We start from the raw sequence: 26,157 nt of genomic DNA, 5'->3' as shown, positions 1-26,157 counted from the left end.
TTAAAACCAATTCATTTCCTCCCAGTCCTCCCCAGACCTATGCCAGTGAATAAAAAAAACACTTCCTGGGGTCACCAAGTCAAAACCGTGCCACAACCTAATTTACCAGAAACATATCACTCCTCCTCCTATCCCTCCATCCCTCTCAACCTCCCTCCTCTTTCTCCATCTCTCTCTACCTCCCTCCATAACTCCCTCCTCAACTCCCTCCTCCTCCCTCCGCTCTCTCCATCCCTCTCTACCTCCCTCCTCACCCTCCATCCCTCTCCACCTCCCTCCATAACTCTCTCCTCCCCCCTCCACTCTCTCCATCCCTCTCTACCTCCCCCCTCCTCCCTCCATTCCTCACACAAGACAACACTTCCTCAAGTCTCGGCTTTGCACTTCTCGAACCTGATCATAATGAATAACACGATATGGACAGCACTCCTGCTTTGAGACACTTCTTGAATACAGGCCCTGGCATCTAGACTCTTAACGCATTGCCCCAAATGGCAACCTATCCCTGAGCCATGGTCAAGTGTAGCGCACTTTTTAGGGAATTGGGTGCCATTTGGGACTCTTGGTCTGCCTCTTGGTTTGTGAGAGGTAAAAAATCAACAACTGAAAAAACAAATATGCCACTTACCACTATTAGGCAACAATTAAGAGGTTGAACAGTGGTAAACCTGCCTGGTAGAAGACCCAAGTGTATCTTGTCCCCACTAGCAGTGAGGAAGATGGTTCGGGAGGCAAAGAAAAGACCAAGGGCCACAGTTGGAGAATTACAGAACTTGGTTTTATCTTGGGGAGTCTAACAAATCTACAATTAGATGCCAACTCCATGCCAGTAGGCTATTTGGAAGTGTTGCCATAAAAAAGCCTTTATTTAGAGCAACCACCATATGTAAATGCCTGGAGTTTGCTTAAACCATTGCCACTTTGATTAGAACCGGGTGCTATGGCCAGATGAGGTGAAAATAGAGCTCTTTGGCCACGCACACCAGTGGTGGGTTTGGCCTCAAAATAAGGATGCATACAAGTAAACTTCATGCCTACTTTAAAATACGGTGGAGGATCTTTGATTCTATGGGGCTTTTTTACGTCCACTGGTCCTGGGGCCATTGTTAAGGTCAACGGCATCATGAACTCTACCAAATACGAGGCTGAAACTTGGCCACAAGTGGATCTTGAATGTTTGTTCCGCCTAAATGTCAAGTCAGACCAAATAATGCAAATATTAGACTAATGCTTAGATATTGTAGTTCCCTACTGAACCAGCATTTAATGTTATTGATTGTTCCAGAGAGAATGTTCTGTTCAATGATAAGGTGACTATTGCACCTAATATATTATCATGTGGTTATATATAACCAAAATTGAAAATGCTGCAACTCTTGTGCAATGTGATATGACTCTAACAACCTCACTGTACTGTAACATTCATGATCTCCAGTGATGTAGTAGTCTAGCAACACTACAGCTTCAGATACTGTACACCTTGGGGTTCTGAAACTGATTTGGTATGGCTCATGTTAGGCAGGCTGGATTATAGTTACCCTGCCTGGCCAACCAAATGTCATCCCCAGGTTTTAGTAACCCCTCCTGGCCAACCAAATGTCATCCCTGGGTTAAATCCCCTCAGTGCTGGTGAGTGAGTGGATGCGTCCCAAATGGCACCCTATTCCTTGTATAGTCCAATACTTTTGACCAGAGCCCTATGGCAAAAGTAGTGCACTATAAAGGAAGTAGGGTGCCATTTGAGACGTGTAATGTCCCAGCAGTCCCTCTGAGCCCTGTTGTCCTTGTGTCTCTTCCAGGGAAGCAGTTCTGGGTATTCAAGGACACCATGCTCCAGCCCGGCTACCCCCAGGACATCTCTATGTTCGGCCACGGCATGCCAACCCAGAGCATCGAGACCGCCGTCTGGTGGGAGGACGTAGCCAAGACATACTTCTTCAAAGGGGACAGGTGTGTACACTGAGCTGAGCTGTGTGTGTGTGTGTGTGTGTGTGTGTGTGTGTGTGTGTGTGTGTGTGTGTGTGTGTGTGTGTGTGTGTGTGTGTGTGTGTGTGTGTGTGTGTGTGTGTGTGTGTGTGTGTGTGTGTGTGTGTGTGTGTGTGTGTGTGTGTGTGTGTGTGTGTTTCTAATGTATTGGGACTGGGATGCCTATGAAATTGTGAGATGTGTGTTTTGATGTCTGATTATCCCGCACCCTAATCCCCATGGCTGTCTGTTCAGGTACTGGCGCTACAATGAGGACATGAGGACAATGGACCCAGGCTACCCTAAATCCATCACTGTCTGGAAGGGTGTCCCAGACTCTCCACAAGGAGCCTTCGTAGACAAAGCCAATGGTATGTCCACCTATCTATCCCATAATACCATTATTACTAGACAGTAACATAATGACACTCACGTCTCCCTATCTATTAATCCTCTCCTTCCATCTGCTAGACAATAACACTCACATAATGTGTACCAAACATAGTCTTTACTTCAGCCTCTTAACTACACATTTGAATACCTTGTAGCTACAAGAAGCTATGATTTTAGTAGCCATGTTTTGACAGTATATTGTAAGACCCAGTTGGAATATGACAGGGAAGCAGAAAACAAAATACCACAGTCTGCTGCCCAATCCGGTTGAGGCCAGTTGGTCTGCACAGAGGGTGGGAAAGATTAGGTTTCTATTTTTTTTGTCAGGCCTGCGGGCTAGACTTATTAGACAAGTGGATCGTACAAAAAGCCTGAGAATGGCTCCTATTGGTTGGTAATGGCCAGCAGGGCGGGGTTTGAGCGGACCTGGCAGTGCCTCTATGGGAAAAAACAGGCCAGGTTGGGAGGCGGAGCACACTCATGCCATCTGTCCCCGTCCCTCTCAAGGGGAACTGCCCCATCCTACCTTCAGGCTATGCTCGAACCCTACACCCAAAACCGAGCACTCCGTTCTGCCACCTCTGGTCTCTTGGCTGTCACAACCCTACTGGAGGACTGCTCCCACTCAGCTCAGTCAAAGCTCTTCTCTGTCCTGGCACCCCAATGGTGAAACCAGCTTCCCCCTGAAGCTCAGACAGCAGAGTCCCTGCCCATCTTCTGAAAATGTCTGAAACCCAGGTAAACGTCTGAAACCCAGGTAAACGTCTGGTACCATGGTAAACGTCTGAAACCCAGGTAAACGTCTGGTACCATGGTAAACATCTGAAACCCAGGTAAACGTCTGGTACCATGGTAAACGTCTGAAACCCAGGTAAACGTCTGGTACCATGGTAAACGTCTGAAACCCAGGTAAACGTCTGGTACCATGGTAAACGTCTGAAACCCAGGTAAACGTCTGGTACCATGGTATTTTCCTAGCAGCACTGACTTAGCTGATAACTGCTTTATTGAGGGAAGGTCAATTCCACGATAAGGGAATTGAGCTTTGATTCAGATTTTTCACTTTAAAATGTATGCCAAACAAAAACCATTGATTTCAAAGTTTAACAAACCATACAACTTTATGCACAAGGACTATTTTGAACATTTTACACTGAACATTTTACAAAAACACATTTACTGGAAAACTGCAGATGTGAAGTTTGTAACGGAATTATGGTAAACTCTTCATCAGATTTTTATGTGACCACATTTTCCTAAAACAATGTTAAATATCTGCTCTGAATTAAGATTCAAATATGTTGTTAGGAGTGTGTATTGGAGGCGAAGTCAGGTGCAGGAGAGCAGAGTGTAGTGAACAGGCACACTTTTTATTCCGGTCAAAATGACAGCACAAAGTAACATAAAATGTGCCCAAAACACGGCACATAGAACAAAAAGTAATGTAACAATATCCACAATATCAAAATACACGTAACACAAACAATCCTACACAAAGACATGATGGGGAACAGAGGAATAAATACATATGAAATGACTGGGGAATGAAAACCAGGTGTGCAGGGAACAAGACAAAACAAATGGATACATGATAAATGGAGCGGCTATGGCTAGAAAGCCGGTGACGTCGACCGCCGAACGCCGCCCGAACAAGGAGAGGAGCCGACTTCGGCGGAAGTCGTGACAGATGTCTGCATAAAGACTGGGGTGTCAGCTATGCCATGACACCTTGGGTTTGAAAAATGTATTTTGGTTATTGACCTACATTAGGTGAAGTGGATTGTAGAACTAAGAACAGATATAGCCCTTGGTTCACTCCAGACTTTGACCAGCACAAAAATACCCTGTGACGTACTGCACAAGCATCGAAATTTGCATCCTGCAGCACTAATTCCAAAAAGTTTTGGGACACTGTAAAGTCCATGGAGAATAAGAATACCTCCTCCCAGCTGCCCACTGCACTGAGACTAGGAAGCACTGTCACCACTGATAAATCCACGATAATCGAGAATTTCAATAAGCATTTCTCTATGGCTGGCCATGCTTTCCACCTGGCTACCCCAACCCCGGCCAACAGCTCTGCACCCCCTGCAGCAACTGGAGCCTCCAACACTCTACTCAGCAAATTAGATGCAGTCTATCACAGTGCCATCCGTTTTGTCACCAAAGCCCCATATACTACCCACCACAGCAACCTGTATGCTCTCGTTGGCTGGTCCTCGCTACATATTCATTCCCTAACCCACTGGCTCCAGGTCATCTATAAGTCTTTGCTAGGTAAAGCTCCGCCTTCTCTCAGCTCACTGGTCACCATAGCAACACCCACCCGTAGCACGCGCTCCAGCAGGTATATTTCCTTGGTCATCCCCAAAGCCAACACCTCATTTGTCCGCCTTTCCTTTCAGTTCTCTGCTGCCAATGACTGGAACGAATTGCAAAAAACACTGAAGTTGGAGACTTAAATCTCCCTCACTAACTTTAAGTGTCAGCTGTCAGAGCAGCTTAGCGATCGCTGCAGGTGTACACAGCCCATCTGTAAATAGCCCATCCAACCAACTACCTACCTCATCCCCATATGTGTTTTTGTTTTTCTGCTCTTTTGCACACCAGTATTTCTACTTGCACATCCTCATCTGCACATATATCACTCCAGTGTAAATTGCTAAATTGTAATTAATTTGCCACTATTGGCCTATTTGCCTTACCTCCTTACTTCTTTTGCACACACTGTATACAGATTTTTCTACTGTGTTATTGACTGTACGTTTGTTTATCCCAGGTGTAACTCTGTGTTGTTGTTTTTGTCGCACTGCTTTGCTTTATCTTGGCCAGGTCGCAGTTGTAAATGAGAACTTGTTCTCAACCGGCCTACCTGGTTAAATAAAGGTGAAATAAATAAGAAAAATAATCAAATACTGTGCTCTACTGTACTGTACTGTGCTGCCTAAACTTGTGAAACATAGATGTCTATGATTGGTTCAGATTTGGTCCGGCCAGACTGAGCAAATTTCAACTTCTTTTCAACGTCAATGGACATCCGGTGTGGTCAGTGGTCAGTGGGTGAGGATGCTTGTTACAGTAAATGGAAAGAGGATAGGTGGTAGGTGTCATGGTAGGTGTCAGTAAGAGCCAGTAGAGGTGACATTAACTGGAGAGAGAGAACATGGAGGGAGCGGCAGAGAGAGAGATAGAGAGAGAGTGAGTCTAAGACCCCTTTTCCATCTGTTTGACCAGAAATCAAAACCTTTGCTTATTTCCAAATTTTTAAGATGGGAAATGGTTGAAAAATGTATATATGCCTTAATTTCTCAAAAATATATGCTCTTAGCTTTCATTTGACACCCAATTTGACATGCTCCTATGAACTTCTCACGTTTGTGCTCATGGGTCCTTTCACATGGAAAATGCCCAGAAAATGGACCTGCAACAATATGTGGTTGTCTCACCCAGCTATCTTAAGATGAATGTACTAATTGTGATTAGCTTTGGATAGCGTCTGATAAAATGACTGAAATGTAAATGTAATGACGATGTGGGAAAACAAGTCACCTCGAAAATGTACCCTGATCATCAACCATTATCAGGTCAGGTGACAGTAGGGTAGGCTATACTCCACTGTTTATAGATGTTTGGTTGGGTCATTGTGACTGGGATCTGGGATGCTTGAACAGAGGTGTGTGTTGTAACACTCATCCGCTCCTACACACACCTTCACACAGTGCTCGGTCTTATAGTGGGATTATTTGTCTCTCTGAAATGAAACCATGAAGTGATAGATTTTAAACAAATACATGTCTGTCATTGAACAACTGGGCCATGATTAGAAAAACACACCAATCTCTTCTATAATTTCAAACAATAAAAGCTAATTTACCAACATTTCTGAAAATGGATATGGAAAATGGGTTTTGGATATAGGGGTATAGGGTATAGGGTTTTGGATATTAAACTCTTCTTTTGCCCACACCAGTCAGAGCTTAACTAAAAGCCAAGTCTCTCCCTCTCTTCTTTCCCAAGATGAATCTTTCAGGACACTGCTCTCTCTCTCACTCCCTGGGTTGCTAACCGTAAACAACTCAGCTGCCCATGTGATTTAGAACCCCATTCTCTCTGTTTCTCTCGCACTCTCACTCTCTCTCGCTCTCTCTCTCTTTCTCTCTCTCTCTTCCCTTCTAAAGAACTCCTCCTCTCCGCTGTGCACTTGGAAATAGAGCGCATATCTCATCTATTCTTCTCTCTCTCTCTTTTCTTAGAAGAATTCATGAATAATGCAGAGATGTATAGAGGAGAGGAGAGGAGAGATGTGGAGTTTAGCCAGGTTGTCATGCTGGGGATATGTCACTGGTTTACAGTGTGTTTGTGGTCCAGTGTTTCAGGTCCTCCAGAGAGGAGTAAGCACTTGTCTTTATCACTGCCAGGGCTTTATTCTACTGGCCTGTAACCCCCAGGGATATATTGGGCCCCTGGAATAAAGAGAGAATTACAAACTACATGGAAACAAGTTCTTTACCAACCTCAGATTGACATCCAAATGAATCCTGTGGAGACCATATTAGGAGACTTAGACTGTGAACAGATTGTACTTAATTGTATTATCTTTCTCTCTCTCTGTCTCTCTGTCTCTCTCTCTCATCCCCCTCTGTCGCTTTCTCTCCATCACTTTATCTCTCCAGGTTTCACCTACTTCTACAAAGGGAAGGAGTACTGGAAGTTCAACAATCAGAGGTTGCGAGTCGAACCCGGTTACCCCCGCTCCATCCTGAAGGACTTCATGGGCTGCGACCTGACCCCCATCGACCCCGAGTGGCCGCCCACGGAAGACGTCGACATTGTCATTGAGCTGGAAAACGAGGCCAACACAGTGAAGGCCATTGCCATCGTGATCCCCTGTGTCCTGGCGCTCTGTCTTCTTGTCCTGGTCTACACCGTCTTCCAGTTTAAGAGGAAGGGAACGCCCAGACACATACTGTACTGCAAACGCTCCATGCAGGAGTGGGTGTGATGACTCTGGGTGACACACAGGGGTCCGCTAGTTGGACCAATATGACTTTATTATACCCTCCAGTATAATGGAATCAATGGTCCGGAAATGACATCCAGACAGAGGTGGTGGCGGTTGTAGTACGCCGGTGACTCCACTATGATCTGATCTAATTTTAGGCCTACTCCCAAGACTCCCCCGTCTTTTTAAATGGGAGCGGGAGAGGGTGGGGCCTTTGCCTAGATACCCCTCCACCCTGAGATTGAACAGAGGGTACTGTTATTTTGTATCCCATCAACCCCCATTCCTAGCCCTGCCCTTTTAGGACGGCGCCTGGTGCAACCGCTCTTAAACGGGGAAGAACTTTCATGTGGCTTTCAACTCTTCCCATGGTGCACTGCGTCAGTCATCTTCCTGTTGTCATATCAGGCTGTCGCCCAATCAGAGGAACACAGCCAGTTCTTATCTACAGTATCTTAGGTCTTATCCCCTACTGCACGCGCTCAGAAAGACAAAAGACCCCCAATAACAACTGTTTCTGAAGTTACACCCAGTTACCAACTCCTGTCTCTTTTTATTGTTTTTTTCCTTCAAAATATAATTTATTTTTAAAAAATGAACGTTTTTACAGTCCCGTTAAAAACAGTCCTGAAGAAAAGTACAACCCAAACCAAATAAATACTTGTTTCTCTCTAAAGAGGATGCTTTTTTTTCATAATCATTTTTGCTATCACTTTCTTTTTCTTTTCTTTTTTCTCTCCCTGCTCTTCTTGATCCTTTATGCAGCGGAAACTTTGACTGTTGTGGCAGTCTGTCTCAAAAACAGGGGCCAAAATATTTTGCAATATTTTTAATCGCCTTAATTAAAGATCAATTGTGTTCTTCTTGTGTTTCATTTTCTTGTTTTTTGCTATTTTGTATACTGCTTTGTTTGTTTATTTGTTTACTTGTTTCTTGAAAGAGCTGTTGGGGCCATATTGGTTGCTATCCAAGATAAATAGTCATGGGTTAAACAAGGTCGCGTGCCAAATGACACCCTATTCCCTAGATACTAGTAGTATATAATATCTAGGGAGTATGGTGCCATTTGGGACGCAACCCATATTCTATTGCCCAGATGCCTCAGCGCTGGTTTGCCAGACTACCAGAACAGGGGAAAGATTCTGCCTGTATATAGAGTTTAAGATATTAGTCAAAATAGGGAGGATGAAGGTTCTTGAAAAAAGCCGCTAAAGTTGAGTGTTATGGTATTGTTATGGTATCTGACTTGATATATATATATATCAGTTTGATAGGAAAGACTGATAAATTAAAAAGATTAAAATGCTGTTACATTATAGATTTGCTTATTGTTTGGTCCTGTCAACCGACACTTACCCCTCTGAAATGGTAGTTCTGTATTGGTTAAGTTTGCATCCCAAAAGAATTGTATGGTCTTTGTAAACGTACGGACAGACCGTGTTTAATCTTCTTGACTGCCTTGTTGAGAGAGTTCTACTTAAGTCACAGACGCCTACTACCCATGATGCACTTGTCTCTCGACCGAGGACCAATAGGAGTGACAGTGACGTCAGTCAAGACAATGCAGTGTCTTCTCCTGTGTCCAAGTGCATGCAAGCATCTACATCCACTTTGGACTGCTCAGAAAACCTCTACTAAAATAAAACAGAAGAAGTGAAAACAAACAATATGGACAAACCGGATTCACAGCAGTTTGTTCCTCCAGTGCTTGAAAACAGGTTGCAGTTACAGTTCGGTGGAACATACCTGCAGGTTCCTTGTATGCGAATAGAACGCACCATGTGGCATGCAGCTTGACTAGTGGTTCTGCCCAAAGCTTACGGAAGGACTTGATGATGATGCTCAAACTCTTGAATATACCTTGTTTGCATCTATTTGTTTATGTTTCATGGCTGCGGGTTCCCTTTCTGGTACTATAAAAACAAAAGAGTCATTGGAACCTCACGATTCAAATGGAAAATATCTCACCTGAGCTATAGGAAGCAGGCATTTAGGTCATTTCTTGGTAATTGGCGAGTTAGGTTAGGTTGGCCAGAGGAAACTTGATTTGATTTGGTCACCGAATCCTAAAATTCGGTGTCGTTGCTTCATGGTGAGCAGTGTTTGAATGTGTGTCTGTTTCATGATAATGGTTTCCTACTTTCTTTCTTTTTGCAAAAACAAATGCGACATCCTTCTTCCTTCTCCGTGTAAGACAGATTGGGACAATGGAAAATGTCCTGACAGAATTAATAAATTGATCAGTATATGATTAAAAAATGATGCCTTGAAACTCATTGTTTATATTTATATATACATGATATACCCAATGAAGTTGTGGAGTAAGGGTGTGTTATGTGAAAAGTTTGAGGTGGGATTTGACATGTTTTCGCTATGTGTGTAAGCTCTCCCCTTGCCCCTCGCTGTGTTCTTAATGGTAAATCCTCACCAAATCTAAACTACTTCTGCTCACAATCCATTTCTCTCAGAAGAGATGAACTCACACATGTCTGACGTGTAGAAAACAACTCGATTGGTTTGAGATGTCAGACACAGTACAGTGCTCTCAATAGACATGTACTTAAACCTTATTTACCAGACACTCAGCAAGTATACCGCAGCCAGGACAAATAAAACAAACTCTAAATATATTCTCCAAACTCTAGGGGGATTTCCTTAGTCTAATCCGACCACAAAAGGAAAAATGACAACATTTATATTTCAGAGTTAAACCATGTTGATGTTTATGTGGGAAATACCAAGACTGAAAGCTCAACATCCTTCTAACTGGTATTATGTGTCACATTAAGTCGCGTGATAAAAATCAGACCTTTTAAAGATATGCAGGCATTTAAAGGCCCACTCTGTGATTTTTACAGCTGTTTTTGATCATTTAAAAGCATGCTGGATAGCAGGCTACAGGGGCAGACGCCAGACAGTAGTGTTTATTCTACTGCCACTGCACTCCAGTCCAGACGGTAACTAACTGCCATCAACAAAGAGGTCGACCCAGTTCACTTACTTGGGCTTTGGTTGTGGTCTTGAACACACATACGGTAGTAAGACGATAGCCCTTCTGTGGCTAGAGAGTTCACTGTTCCCCCGTCACAATACAACTCAGCTGCAAAATGGCGTCTGTGCTGTGAGTCTGACTTAGACAATGGCATAATGGTTACAGTTATGTTTAGAGCACAATCCAGCCATGGCTTTCTTCTAGGGCTTTTTTTCTTCTGTTTGCACTTTTTACTACTTACCCAGTGATGCAAATACACTCCTGTTTCTTTTCAAATGCCTGTGTGTGTGTGTGTGCGGGCGTGTTTGCTGCCTGCGTGTCTGCCTTTTAACTCTCTAGCATTACTTACCACTGGCTGTGTGCTTATTCACAAATGTATGTCTGGGTCTCTGTCTACGTCTACATGTCAGTCAGTGTGTGTGTATCTACGTCTGTATCTGGGTCTGTAGCTCGAGACTGGAGCCTGCACTATCCCTTGGAGACGTGTTGCTCTGGGAGGCAGGCTGAAACATTGGTGCTAACCGAACCTACAGAACACTAGCCAGGGCTGGAGCTATGGCCGCGCAGGGCTAGTTTTATGGTGCTGTTTTTCTTTACGTTTTTCTTCTTCTTTTTTTCCTATTCTGTCATTGACTTAAACTTGAGTGATTACAACGTGAACAAGAGTAATACATTTTCATTTAACACAAGTCGTTACGGTGCAGTGTTTAATGGCTGTAGGTAAATGGAAAGCATATATCATCCTGGTGGTTGTTAATGTAATGTATCCCAGCAGCCACTCTGCTGAGAGACCAGGGTCGCTACTAAAAGGTCACAGGGTCAAATAGTCACCCAGACCCAGTGGTGTATAGCCTGCATCCCAAATGGTACCCTATTCCCTTTATAGTGCTCTGTGGGCTCTGGTCAAAAGTAGGACACTATAAAGGGAATAGGGTGCCATTTGGTACGCTCCCATAGCTTACAAGGTCTGATGGTATGGAGGGAGGAAAGAAAGGAGGGATCAAGAAATTGAAAAGGTGAAGGTTATTTATGTTTCACTATAATATACCTGCGATTGGAAGCGGGTTGGAAATACAGGTTGATCCTCTGTTTTCTGGAATAGCTAAGAAATATAAATAATTGTTCAACCATCTTCTTACCTCTTCTCACCATCATCCACACCTGTTATCACCTTGTGTATCAGACAGAGAGTGGAGGGGTTAACAGTGATAACCACAGGACGTGTGTGTGTGTGTGTGTACTGAGTCAGATGTATGCTGTTTCATTGTATATGTGTGTGTACAGTATGTGTGTATCAAGGGGACTGACCCCCCCCCCCCCCCCCCCCCCCCCTCATACACACACAAACACTATGCTATGTCTTAATATTCCTGTATTCATGTCATTACATTTGGGGAAGGGTCTTATTAAGATAAATAAGAAACATAATGAAATACACATTAACCATCTTTTGTATACTATTTTCCATCTTACATACATGCTGAGCATCATTCTCTACATTGTGTTGTATCAATGGAGCCTGGATCCATCTTGTTGATCAATAAAGGCATTTTAAAAATGTCCTCATTTGCGTTTTGTCATGTTCATGCAAGTGTGATACTAACACATCTTTTCCATGTCAAGTTTCAGTTAGTTTTCCATTGATGTTCACTAATATTCATTCAACCTCAGCAATATAAAATAAGTTAAATCAATTGGCTGTGACATTTCAGCTGTGTTTCACTGTCATGAGCCAGGTCTTACTATGGCTGCAGTAGAGTGTATATCAAGGCAGGAAAGCATTTCAACTATTTCCTCCATGGATGGTTTGGTCAATTAACTATTTTTACATCTTCATTATTGCTCCATCCATACACTACCACCCCAGGGGTCATGTTAAGTCAAATATCTTCCCACAGCACCTCAGTACTTTTACTGACCCTCCCACAAGGATAAAACCATTATAGGATGGAAGTGACAGGTGAGAGGTTCCTCCCGGGCCTTCAGTTAGCTCCCATATAGAAACAAAATACAGTACATTGAGTTCCATTCCATATATAAACTGTACATTCAAGTTCCTTTCCGTACAGTACAGTACATTCCTCTCCAGCTGTGGTAAAGTAAAGGTCTGATCCAGAAATAAGGCTGGTGTCCCAGATGGCACTCTATTCCCTATATAGTGCATTACGTTTGACTAGGGCCCATGGTCGAAGTATTGCACTAAATAGAGAATAGGTAGCCATTTAGGACATAGCCATAGTCTAACGCCTGGCTGTATCCCTTGGCCTCCAATAAGGTGTTCAGAATGCACTGGACGGACAGCTGTTTTCAATTTCTATCAATGGTTCCAAAGTTTCCCACATTTCAATGGTACTTGCTAAAATGTACTTACAACAACATCTAGTGGGGTATGAAAACATATTTAAGACGTGTTATATGTTCCAGACACTCAAATGAGATCGATCACTTAAAGGATTCCTGACTGTACAGTACTTTAGCTGTTTAATCACTGACCCATGATTCAGTGTTTCCCAGGAGTTGCTTGAGACCTGAAGTCTGGTGTTAGCTCTCCGAGAGAATGCCTAGGCTTTAGCGCAGTGGGCAAACATAGTCTTACAGGAGACCCAAACTAAAACCACAGTTATACTGTCTAGTGGGTCTCAGTCCTAGGTGGGTACATACACACTGAGAAACGACAACTTGGCTATGTACACGGGGTACCAGTGTACATTGAGGTAGATATGTACATATAGGTAGGGATAAAGTGACTAGGCAACAGGATGGAAAATAAACTATAGCAGCACCGTATGTGAGGAGTCAAAAGAGTTAGTGCAAAAAGGGTCAACTATTTGAACCAGTCTTGTTGATGTGTATGGGGGTGTGCTTGGCTTCCATTTCCTGTTGTCCACAATCAGGTCCTTTGTCTTGCTCACATTGAGGGAGAAGCTGTTGTCCTGGCACCACACTGCCAGGTCACTAACCTCCTCCCTATAGGCTGTCTTAATGATGGTGTTGGAGTCGTGCACGGCCACGCAGTTGTGGGTGAACAGGGAGTACAGGACACTGCCAGGTCACTAACCTCCTCCCTATAGGCTGTCTTAATGATGGTGTTGGAGTCGTGCACGGCCACGCAGTTGTGGGTGAACAGGGAGTACAGGACACTGCCAGGTCACTAACCTCCTCCCTATAGGCTGTCTTAATGATGGTGTTGGAGTCGTGCCTGGCCACGCAGTTGTGGGTGAACAGGGAGTACAGGACACTGCCAGGTCACTAACCTCCTCCCTATAGGCTGTCTTAATGATGGTGTTGGAGTCGTGCACGGCCACACAGTTGTGGGTGAACAGGGAGTACAGGACACTGCCAGGTCACTAACCTCCTCCCTATAGGCTGTCTTAATGATGGTGTTGGAGTCGTGCACGGCCACACAGTTGTGGGTGAACAGGGAGTACAGGACACTGCCAGGTCACTAACCTCCTCCCTATAGGCTGTCTTAATGATGGTGTTGGAGTCGTGCACGGCCACGCAGTTGTGGGTGAACAGGGAGTACAGGAGGGGACGAAGCGTGCACCCCTGAGGGGCCCCCGTGTTGAGGGTCAGAGTGATGTGTGTCTTGTTGCCTAGCATCACCACGTGGGGGCTTCCCGTCAGGAAGTCCAGAATCGAGTTGCAAAGGGAGGTGTTTAGTCCCAGGGTCCTTAGCTTAGTGATGAGCTTGGAGGGCACACAGGGACTAAGGTGGTCTGCTTGAAACTGGGTCAGGGAGAGGTTGAAAATGTCAGTGAAGACACTTGCCAGCTGATCGTTAGTGATCGCTGTTCTGATGTCCAGAAGCTGTTTTCGGTCATAGGAAATGATGGCGGAAATATTATATGAAGAAAAGTTAAGATCAGCGTAAATAAATTGGTCAGGAGCCAGTAAAACAGCAGCTATCCACTGCAGCGCCATCTTCATTTTCAATTCTACGCTTATTCCACGTTGGTTCAACGTCATTTTATTGAAATGGTGTAGAAACAATGTGGATTCAACCAGTGTGTGCCCAGTGGGAAAATAATTACAAAGAAGAAAAGGAAAGAGTGAGAGAGGACAAGAGAGGACAGGAGAAGACTAGAGAGGAAAGGAGAGGACAGATGCATAGTGTGAGACTAGCCCAACACTCCCAGGCTGGCTATACGACTGGTCATACAGTACAATGCACTATACATCCATGTTTAAAACTCATTAGTAGAGAGGTTTCATAGGGTCGTACAGGAGGAGACAGAGACCAGAACCCAAGCTAAGGTAACCGGCGACTGAATGATTGGAGGTAGTTATTGGTTTGAGACTTTCCCTACACTACACTTCTCTGTGCATTCAGAGAGACAAAGCTAAGGTAATGATTGGAGGTAGTTATTGGTTTGAGACTTTCCCTACATTACACTTCTCTGTGCATTCAGAGAGACAAAGCTATGGTAATGATTGGAGGTAGTTATTGGTTTGAGACTTTCCCTACACTACACTTCTCTGTGCATTCAGAGAGACAAAGCTATGGTAATGATTGGAGGTAGTTATTGGTTTGAGACTTTCCCTACATTACACTTCTCTGTGCATTCAAAGAGACAAAGCTAAGGTAATGATTGGAGGTAGTTATTGGTTTGAGACTTTCCCTACACTACACTTCTCTGTGCATTCAGAGAGACAAAGCTAAGGTAATGATTGGAGCATCCAGGTGAAATTAGTTCCATTTATCACTCCATTGATTCCACTACCATTCCACTACCCAGCATACTGTGCTTTGTGCCCCGCCTGCCTGCCCTTCTACAGTCCCTTCTTGCCCTCCCTCTCTTCCTCTCCTCTCTCCTCTCTTTCACAATCCAGCTACTGGAAGGATATGGGAACTGAAACTAGTTCAAAGTATATGTCAAGAGTGAGGAAAAATACTTTGAAATTTGAAATGGTTTGTGTTTTCCTATTTGCAGAAATAGATCTGCAATCAATAACTGTCGTCATTTAGATTAAGTATCTGGCCTGAAAACGTTCCCATTCTTTGTTCATTCGCAGGAGACTCTCAACTATAATTTGTCCCCAAACACTTCTCATTTCATCTTTCAAGAGAGCTCTCAGCCAGAGTCAGATCCAACACCAGAGACTATTATTTTTTTCAGAGACCATTAACTGCTCTCATTTTGAGGGGCCAAACTTTTGGGTGAGAAAGATTTATATCTGATTGATGTATCGCATTTCCTATCTTTCAGAGGAATACACTGTTACCATGGTGCTTGTGTGTGTCTGAGAGAAATAGAAATACTCCATAGTTGTCTTCTGAACCAATTGAGCGTTCACACCGGCGACTCACACCACTGACTCCGGCTTACAACTGAATAATAGTTGTGGGCCCTGGTCAAAAGTAGTGTACCATTTGGGACGGAGTCAGTGAGAATTCAAGCATGGACTTAAGGCGAAAGGTAACAATAGTTTCTGCTGAATATGATACGTTATCTCCTTTGTCTGAGAGGTGGGACGTGGTTGGATGATCATCAGACGCTAATGCGTGGATTCACCTGTGTTTTGTTACCGTTGTCATGGGGATCTCCTGTCTAAAGACGTGCGGTCAGCCAGGCTAAATGATGTGGTGATATCGATCTTATCCATCTATCCTCTCACCTGCTCTCGCTCTCCTCTCTCGCCCTCTCTCCCTCTCCCTCCCTGTCTCTCACGCTCCCTCTCTCCATGAGAAAAATAACAGTAGATGGGATTTCCATTTATGTGTTTTCCCATCCCTGCTTTAGTCTTTGAAGAAGAGACCAAGGGAAATTATGTTTCTGGTCTCAGTCATGAGAATGAGAGAGGAGGAAGAGAAAACGAAAGGCTGGGAGAGAATGAAGAGAAAAAAAGGACTGAGTGGGAGAGGAGAGACGTTCCCTGAAAACTGGCAGGGGTGGATGAGGTCAGTGATGACTGCAGCAGATGTTTCAGCTGCCACTGATCATGACAGGATACAACATTGCCATGTACACTAGTTATTTATTTCACTGCCAACAGAAATATCTTATTTTACAGACCTCTTGAATAAAGTCCCAAACTTTTTTTGGGGGGGGGGGTGGGGGTTATTAAGTACACATAGGCCTATTGTTGAGATACATATTTTTACTGTACAACATAGTCCTAAGGGCAATTCTATATCTGAATTTCTGTGGTTCTGTAATCTCCATAGAAATATAAGAAAGTAACCCAACCACTCTGTCAACATTGACTTTTTGACAATGTACAGAAGTCAAATAGCCCATTTCCAAAAATCCATATATTGAATGAATGCAGCTGTTAGTCCTGTGAATTCTTTCTGCGTTCAGAAACTGTGACGTTTTTTTCTCGATTGTTCTCAAAAGAAGACATTAGAGGGACACGGGCTAGCTAGTCTACAGCCCCACATGTGATCTTTTGCACCATTCTGAATACCTCAGCAACACGTTTTTTAAGCAGACATAGCCACAGACATTTTTCCCTTTCTTTCTCTCCACTGCTCATTTATTTTCTCATGGGTTCCTTGTGGAAACACAGGTTTAGGAAATGTAGCGCATTCATTTCAAAAACTGAAAAACACCGGCTACTCGTTAGTCGGCAGTCTGATATATTTACTTTCCATTTATTTGTGTTGTGTCTAGCCTTGTGAAGTTAATTGGGTCTTTGCTCCAGTTATTTTTGTGTTGGGGAGCCTATTGGCAACAACGTTAGCCTCATATCCACTTACACTGTTGAGGTTCGGCTCCCTAGATCTACAAGTGTACAGTATAGCTCTAACAGACCATCATGTTTAGTTTAGTGTTTCGTGTTTAGCAATTATTTTTTGCTGAAAGTTTTACACTCAGCAAGTTTCATACTCAGTGAATGAGTGATCCATCATTTTTACAATAGCAAACCAAAGTCTACATTAGTTCTCACGGAAAAACTGTCTCAGCTTTTTGCTCACAAATCTTCTTTTGTCCTGTCCAGGGGACAGTCTGGAGAGTGTGTCCCTGGCTCTAGTCCTACTGAGCTGTGTCCTCGTGGCAATCTGCTGCACCAAAATGTATCCCAAATGGCACCCTATTCCCTTTATAGTGCACTAATAATTTCGCATTTTTTAAACAGATGAAACTGTTTTTTCCTGCAATCTAGAGACATAATCATTATGCCTAATTATATGTAAAATATATTAAATATATATATTAAAACATTTCTGCAAAGGTTATCTAAGCATACCTCTTTACCGGTTCAATTGTCATTTTAATGACAGGGTCACGCTGCCTGTTGTAAATAACACATGTCAATATACTGCACTAACATGCATAGGCTATTACATCCAAATTACAACACAGTACATGGAATCATAGCACACATCATCAATACAGGCACATATCATGGCATCGGAATTAATACACAAATATCATGATATTATCATAAGGTGCTAGATTACATTGAAACCAAGTATTTTTCTTCATATCTAGCATACCTCTTGAACTGTCTGTATCTTCCTGAACATTCGTTTTTTTAAATAAACTAAATATCTCTGCATCTCTGCAAAAAATCTGGGGAAATGATTGAAAGGAATGTGAGTCTTATTCAGTACATTTACTAATTGCTTGCTTTTCTAAAGTCTAGCAAACTTGCCAGCAGACATGCCAGCTAAAATGATTGATAGCCTGAAATGGCTTGGTAGCTAGGTATGAGGTTGGGAGATTAGGAACCTATCTAGCTGGCTACCTAAAGCCAACTTCATAACATTTCTACGTGGCTGGTATTACAGAGAAACAAAACATTTTAAGTATTATTTATTCATCAAGAAGGAATAGGCTACATAGCTTGATCAAATTAATTTACAAACATACTGTACCTCCTGCGAGTCCTGCCAATCACCGGCAGCTAAAATGAAATCAAATGCTGTGTGTCACTCTGCACTCTCACTCTTGCTCTGTGGTACACCTTGGAAGAAACCACTTACTAGCCCCATATTACCAACATGTGACTAGAAAATACTATATTATATTTGTTCTTCTGACATTGGGACACTTTGTTAAAGTATAGGTACACAACAAATGAGATGCTCAAAACATGTACATATTCACATGAGCTATCATTCCAAGGTGTTTACTAAATGGTTTCCTGAATGGAGAGCTGAGAGTAAGGATGGTCTGTTCCTCTAAGTGGTATTTTTCCTCCACCATCTGTTTGAACCATCACTTCTTGTCCCTGTTCTCCCTGCTCCCTCCCTCTCTCCCTCTCAGGGGTAATCAAAACATCTCTGCTTAATTAAGCCTGCCGTGAAGGAATAGAGGGAAGACAGGGGAAGAGAGAGAGAGAGCGAGAGAGAGAGAGACACAGACAGACAGACAGACAGACAGACAGTCAGACAGACAGACAGACAGACAGACAGACAGACAGACAGACAGACAGACAGACAGACAGACAGACAGACAGACAGACAGACAGACAGACAGACAGACAGACAGACAGACAGACAGACAGACAGACAGACAGACAGACAGACAGACAGATGATGATGATGCCTGGCTGCTGTGGAGGAAGAGAGGATGCTGATATAGACTCTACAGCAAGAATGGAGATGGGGAAAATTTGAGAGAGAGAGAGAGAGAGAGAGAGAGAGAGAGAGAGAGAGAGAGAGAGAGATAAAGAGAGCACTCAACATAGACAGGTCCAAGGTGTGTGTATCTGTGTGTAAGTGAGAGGACTCAGCTCAGTGGAAGATGACTACAGTGATCCAACAGAGCAGTTAAGTGCTCTATGGTCAGACAGACGGACGGACGGACAGCAGAGTTTCTTTCTCCATCTCTCTGCCCTGAGGCCTGTATGTATGATTCATGCTGCTGGACTCTAAACCAGGTCAGTCCTCAGCCATCATGTCACAACCACCACTGAGCCTAACTAACATCACCATGGAGACCTGAGACCCTAGGATCTTAAACTGGGGGGGGGGGGGTATGTGTGTCTAGACATATATCTTTTTATCCACCGGAAAGTATCAACATTACAGTACATTAATATTCTTGTGAATATTTATTGTATTAGAGATTTCACAAATGATGTATACTGAGTGTGTGTGCATTCTCAAGACAATGGATTTGTATACAGTACCCTTACTGAAAAAACACCTACTTTTAACATTTAATCACATGTGAAGTTAATGTGATAACATGTGACAACATGTAAAAGCAACGTGATAACATGAAACTACACATATGAAAACATTGAGCACATGTGAAAACATTGAGCACATGTGAAAACGCGATCTCATATGAAATAAATCTGACAACACGGGGATGCAAAATTGATACCATGAAACTACACGTGACAACATTTAAAAGTCTTTCGCATGTGAAAATGCAAATTCTCACATGTGAAAAGGTGGTGTTAACATGTGAACAACTGGCCTCACACATGTCTCTTTTGTTTTGTTTTGAAAGTTTCAGCTCAACATGAAAACTGCTATTTCACGTGTTCTTTTGGAAGGGAAGTAGCATTAAACACTTTGAAACTTGACGTTTGGAACAATTTCGAATTTTGATGTTTGAGAAACATGGATGAATGTCTAATTCTGACGTGAGACTGTGAGAGCTTGTAGGAAGAGAGAGCTTCATGTCTATGAGAGCTTCAAGCTCTTGAACCCCCCCCCCCCCCCCCCCCACATTGACTCTGTACCGGTACCCCCTGTAAGTACCCCCTATATATAGTCTCACTATTGTTATTTTACTGCTGCTCTTTAATTGTTACTTTTATTTATTTTTCTTATCTGTATTTTTTTAAACTGCATTGTTGGTTAGGGGCTCATAAGTAAGCATTTCACCTGTTGTATTCGGCGCATGTGACTAATACACTTTGATTTGAAATGGTATGGGGGTTTAAGGTAAGTGGCAGTGTAAACATCTTTAAACAATATGATTATATGTGACTTGATCACTTAGTACTGACTTTTCAATATGACCCAACCTGGGATTTGAACTCACAACCTCTGGATTTAGAATACACTGATCTTTCTGCTGAGCCACAAAGTCTGTAGCACTTTCAGAAGTCCACAACAGATGTATTACCTATAATACATCTCTGCACTTAGAAATCCCAGGTGAGGACATGTTGAATAATAATTACTGTATAAATTAACATACACAATGTACTCATGTATAGTGCATTCGAAAAGTATTCAGACCCCTTCCCTTTTTCCACGTTTTTTTATTTTTTATGTCCTCATCAATCTACACACAATACCCCATAATGACAAAGCAGCAAAACCATTTCATCTTTGTTTTTGCAAATGTATTTATGTATATACTGTATATGGTTTTTTTCAACTTTATTTACATAAGTATTCAGACCCTTTGCTATGAGACTCGAAATTGAGCTCAGGTGCATCCTGTTTCCATAGATCATCCTTGAGATGTTTCTACAACTTGATTGGAGTCCACCTGTGGTAAATTCAATTGATTGGACATGATTTGGAAAGGCACACATCTGTCTATATAAGGTCTATATAAGCATGTCAGAGCATAAACCAAGCCATGAGGTCGAAGGAATTGTCCGTAGAGCTCAGAGACACGATTGTGTCGAGGCACAGATCTGGGGAAGGGTTAAACATTTTTTATGTAGCATTGAAGGTCCCCAAAAACACTGTGGACTCTCAGACCATGAGAAACAAGATTCTCTGGTCTGATGAAACCAAGATTCAACTCTTTGGCCTGCATGACAAGAGTCACGTCTGGAGGAAACCAGGCACCATCCCTACGGTGAAGCATGGGGGTGACAGCATCATGCTGTGGGGATGTTTTCACCAGCAAGGATTGGGAGACTAGTCAGAATTGAGGGGAAAATGAACGGAGAAAAGTACAGAGAGATCCTTGATGAAAAACTGCTCCAGAGTGCTCAGGACCTCAGACTGGGGCGAAAGTTCACCTTCCAACAGGACAACGCAGGAGTGGCTTTGGGACAAGTCTCTGAATGTCCTTGAGTTGGCCCAGCCAGAACCCAGACTTGAACCTGTTCGAACATCTCTGGATAGACCTGAAAATAGCTGTGCAGTGATGCTCCCCATCCAACATGACAGAGCTTGAGAGGATATTCAGAGAAGAATGGGAGAAACTCCTCAAATTCTATTTTATTTAACCAGGCCAGTCATTTAAGTACAATTGTGCGCCGCTCTATGGGACTCCCGATCAAATCAAGGTCTGTAGTGATGCCTCTAGCACTGAGATGCATTGCCTTAGATCGCTGCGCCACTCGGGAGTCCAAATACAGGTGTGCCAAGCTTGTAGCGCCATACCCAAGCAGACCTAAGGCTGTAATCGCTGCCAAAAGTGCTTCAACAAAGTACTGAGTAAAGGGTCTGAATACTTATGTAAATGTGATTTCAGTTTTTATTTTTAATATATTTGCAAACATTTCTAAAAAACGTTTTTGCTTTGTAATTATGGTCTATTGTGTGTAGATTGATGAGGAAAATAAACACATTTAATCCATTTTAGAATAAGGCTGTAATGTAACAAAATGTGTAAAACGGTTCCGAATACTTTCCGAATGCACTGTATGTCGAATATGTAAGCTGAACACTGACTGCGTAATGTTCCGGGGACATCCTAATGACACATTTTGGTTTGCAGGGCATCACCTGTGAAAAATATCCACGTGAAACTTCTTGTGAAATTACATCACATGTAAAGTGTTCAAAAACCACAAGTGAAATCATGTGGTTTTTCATGAAGGTATACACATAAGATGGGCTATGTTCAACTATTTATGAACTATATTCAATTATAAATGGTGGTTGCCTTTCACACAGATCTGCCATCTTAGAGTGCAGGAACATGTAAGCTCAAGTAGAGTATCTGTCTCCATAAGCCTGCAGTTTGTCCCTTGACCTGCTTGTACAGTCCAAAGAGCAAACCCACAATGTAAATGAAAAGGTCTTTGAAAGGAAAACCAAGTCCAAGTCTACATAAATATTTGTAATCCAATGGGGAATAAAAATGTAATGGAAATCAGGGGCTGTAGACATGGGTGGGTGTGGGTGGACACAGGCCCACCCACTGGGGAGCCAGGCCCTGCAAAGGCCCACAATCAGATTGAGCAAAAAACAAATAATTATATATGATTATTTTTTTAAATACTCCTCAGTCCCCCCTCCCCCGAATTTTGGTCTATGCCCCTGAAATGGAAAATGGATTGCTCTTAAAAGGGCAGCTGAACTAAAATGTATCTGGTTGAAAACGCTTATGATTCTAGTGTAAACAGGGCATAAGGGAACGATGAGCAGATAAAAGGCAATCCGTAATTTTGATTAAGATATTAATGAGCGTGCTAAGACAGACGTAGTCAATATAACTATTTGTTCAGCACTTTTGACATTTACAGCGACAGAATTCAGAACATGGGCCGTTCTTACAGTATTCTCCCTGTACACCAAGTCAGAACAGTAGGATAAATAAAGGGGGCATATAAGCAGGCAATGAAAGCTCTTACAATATTCAATGATGACATTTCTCTATAACAGGCTATAGGCTACATGTGCACCACCAAGTCAGAGCAGTAGGCTAAGTTATGAGGGGAAAGGGACCAAATGATTAGGGTGAGGCACATGGGCAACTAGCAGCTTACTAAACAACATACACTTAGTATTACTTTCTTAGCTACAGTATACATATCTCCCTGGCATATTACATAATTTATGCAGCAGCAAACAATACATTTTTGGACTCACCGTTGTGCTGTTCTCACTTGAACAGGAAGGTGGTGCAGCAGTCCTTCTTGTGGGCAAATTTTGTCATGAAACTTTGTCATCAAAGTCTGAAATTCTCTGGATTTATTGTGCTTTCAAGACAACTGGGAACTCAGAATAAACACGGTTGAATCATGAGGTCAGTGATCTTCAGGTCAGAGCTCTAGAAAGATGCCAGAGTTCCCGACTTGGAATTTTGAGTTGGATGACCGTTCAAAACATATTTTTCCAGTCAGAGCTAGTTTTTTCCCGAGTTCCCAGTTGTCTTGAACTCACTGAAGTCTGAGATTTCCCAGTACCGAGTTTCCAGTTGATTTGAACGCGGCAGGTGTCATGCTGGATTGACAGCATGGCCAATGTATTCAACCTTTTCTGGCCCATGGTTTTGCGAGTGAATGTTTATCCTTTTATGCTTGGTAAAGAGACCCTTAAACCCAGACTTGGACCCTTTACACCGAATAGCAGGGGAAGCAAAATAATGATTGCTTTGCAACGCTTGCAGTTAGCCACTGATTCCTTCCAAACCACTCATTGTTGAATTTGCGATTTCCAACTTCTTGTGTAATTTTTATGTCAAATGGCCGATGAGCACCGATACGTTTTATCTATAATTTCTCTTCATATGAAAAGGATTGAAAAGGTTTTGCCAGTATATTGTCGACGTGATTCATGATGATGACTGCTTGTCTAGCTTGCTAGCTAAGATTTTGAAGGTATGATGTTGACATGATCAGTCCAATCAGAGCTACGGTAGATATAACGTGATTTGACGTAATTTTATCTGTGGCCAATTACCTTGAGCCTTCTTGGATGGACACTTCTAATGTAAATCCATGGCAGCACCCAAGGGGGCTTGAACTTTCAAGCTCTCCCTGTAGATTTTGCGGTGACGTAGTGTCCCCATGAGTGACAGAACACTGAGCCAATCACTAGAGAAGATTACCAACCCCTACGCTTTGTATTTTTTGCTGACTGCCCCTCCACCACAGAAAGGACAGAGCTAGGCTGAAACACCTGCATTTTGCAGCTGCAAAACTCAAGAAACCAAAAAAAAGACCATGTTTGTATGCTGTTTTAATAACTCAATAAATGTTTTGTTTTCAAACTGATATGTGACACGTATTAATGCCAAAATAACATGCAAAACAGGCAAGAAGAAAATATCAATTGCTAAACAGGTAGGGCTCAAAACAGGTGGGGCACTGCCTCACATGCGCTGAATGATGGGTCACGCCTGCGGAGAATTGTCATGTACGCTCTATCCAATCGTATGGCAGACAGACCTGCTCACATTATGCAGAACCTCAGACAACACTCACCAATGTTATGTTAAAACAACACTTGGCCCCTAAGCTCTTTATCGAGCGGCTACTTGCTGATATGTTTGATAGTCATCACTCAAGTCTACCACTATTTTGTGCAAAGTGAGATTTTGAGAAGGCGCACACTTGCATCCTAACTGCCACTTGACAATATTCCAAAATTCGCAACCTATTCTTGTGCTCATGATTCGCTATGAAACAATATCAGACAAACGCACACTCCGGTAATAGATTGTGAGAAAGTTGTAAAAACGAGACCAAAGCACTTTGTCACTTACCTGTGACTTGGTAAGCTGATTTACAGTAGCTAACGTGGACTGTCTGCTCAATGTGCCAGCTTCATTGACAAACACAGAGATGGAGCTTAGCTGGCTAGTGATTCTGTGCACTGATAAAGAGAGTGTACCTTGTGCTTTAGAGTATTTAAGATAGTTTTACAGCTTGCTGATGAAGTTGTTGACATCTTCTCAGTAATCTTTCCTGGGCAGCAGCAGCTGACTCGATACGGTCTGCAGTCATGCCCATTTTTTCACTTGAGAAATACCGCACCAAACACTTTAGCTAGATGTTCAGTTGTGACTCAAGGCATCAGCATGCTTCAGTTCGGCTGGCGCCTATCCGAGCTTGCATACTCCCTTAAAACCTCTTAGATGTAAGGTCTGTGGGAGGATTTTCCAGTCATCTGGTGATTCTCAGTAACTATACTGTTCTCTTTGAAGTAGAAAGAATAATCAATATAAGTTCAAATATTAGACATTTCTAAGCAGAATGAAGGCTGAAGCCCATGTGAGTGTACAAAGCTGCATTAACATCAAGTTAACCATTAGACATGTAAAAAACAGAACGTAAGCAGAATCTGTGTGGATTAGGCAAGGTAAACCAACAAGACTTGTCTGGTCTGGGCCATGTCTGATCTTGTGAAGGCTACTGGACACGCACATGGGTTAATCATACATAGACAACATCGGTCTGAACTTGTGAAGACCTTTGGTCAGGAAGCTAATCAGTGATAGGCAACAGTAGGAGTATGCATGTCACGCCACCATTAGAATCTATGCCCCAATGTCTGAGCCAATAAGAGAATGGAAACTATGTAAGACAACAAGATTCGTAAAGTGGAGTGATGATGATGTTATGTAAGGGTACGACTGTATAAAAGCCAAGTACTAAGAATGAAGAGTTGGTTCTTCCATGGAATTGCTCGGCTTCTTACTCTCTGTAATAAAGTCTATTTGAATTCACAAGCTCCGGTATCTGAGAAGTATTTGATTCAATATTTTCCACCACAGGTCCCCTATTTTGGGGACCAGCATGGTTCTGGTACTGCTACCAGTTCTGACCGACATTTTCACTTATAAATCGGTCTGTGGACACAGTAGATCGAAATGGCTTGCATTGAGCGATAGCCGTGGTTCCCACAATCACAGTAGTATTTTTTTCTGAGACTGTGTAGGGTGTGAAATCTGAAACCACTTGAAGCTGGGATATCCCTCCTACAATTTATTTCCCTTTTCCAACTTTTCATCAACTCCTGGCTGAACCCTACATTGCAGCCACTGACAAAGCACATGCCTGCAATCGTTACATAGTAGCGCAGCAGGAGAGAGAGGTTTCATCACGGTAGCACAATCAGAGATCGATTGATAGCCATTAATCAAAAATAATTAATAGATTGTAAAAAATATGCACATTTTCTCTAACACTAAACATACAAATATGTATTTTTACAGTTATAACGAAGGTGAAATCTTATAGTCATTTTATAAATTGA

General features: G+C 42.7%; 1 protein-coding gene across 1 annotated transcript in view; it reads left to right on the top strand.

Annotated features, from left to right (window-relative positions):
• LOC120028086 (matrix metalloproteinase-16-like) overlaps positions 1–8,223 on the top strand; it is a 73,343-nt gene extending 65,120 nt beyond the window's left edge. The window contains exons 8-10 of the mRNA XM_038973247.1: positions 1,800–1,950; positions 2,221–2,336; positions 7,032–8,223. Coding sequence (XP_038829175.1) covers positions 1,800–1,950; positions 2,221–2,336; positions 7,032–7,360 — 596 coding nt within the window. The 3' untranslated portion in view covers positions 7,361–8,223. The remainder of the gene's footprint in view (positions 1–1,799; positions 1,951–2,220; positions 2,337–7,031) is intronic.
• The last annotated feature ends 17,934 nt before the right edge of the window (positions 8,224–26,157 follow it).

The sequence above is a fragment of the Salvelinus namaycush genome, chromosome 33, assembly GCF_016432855.1.
Source record: "Salvelinus namaycush isolate Seneca chromosome 33, SaNama_1.0, whole genome shotgun sequence".
Lineage (NCBI taxonomy): Eukaryota > Metazoa > Chordata > Actinopteri > Salmoniformes > Salmonidae > Salvelinus > Salvelinus namaycush.
This window is presented reverse-complemented; position numbering and strand designations above follow the sequence as displayed.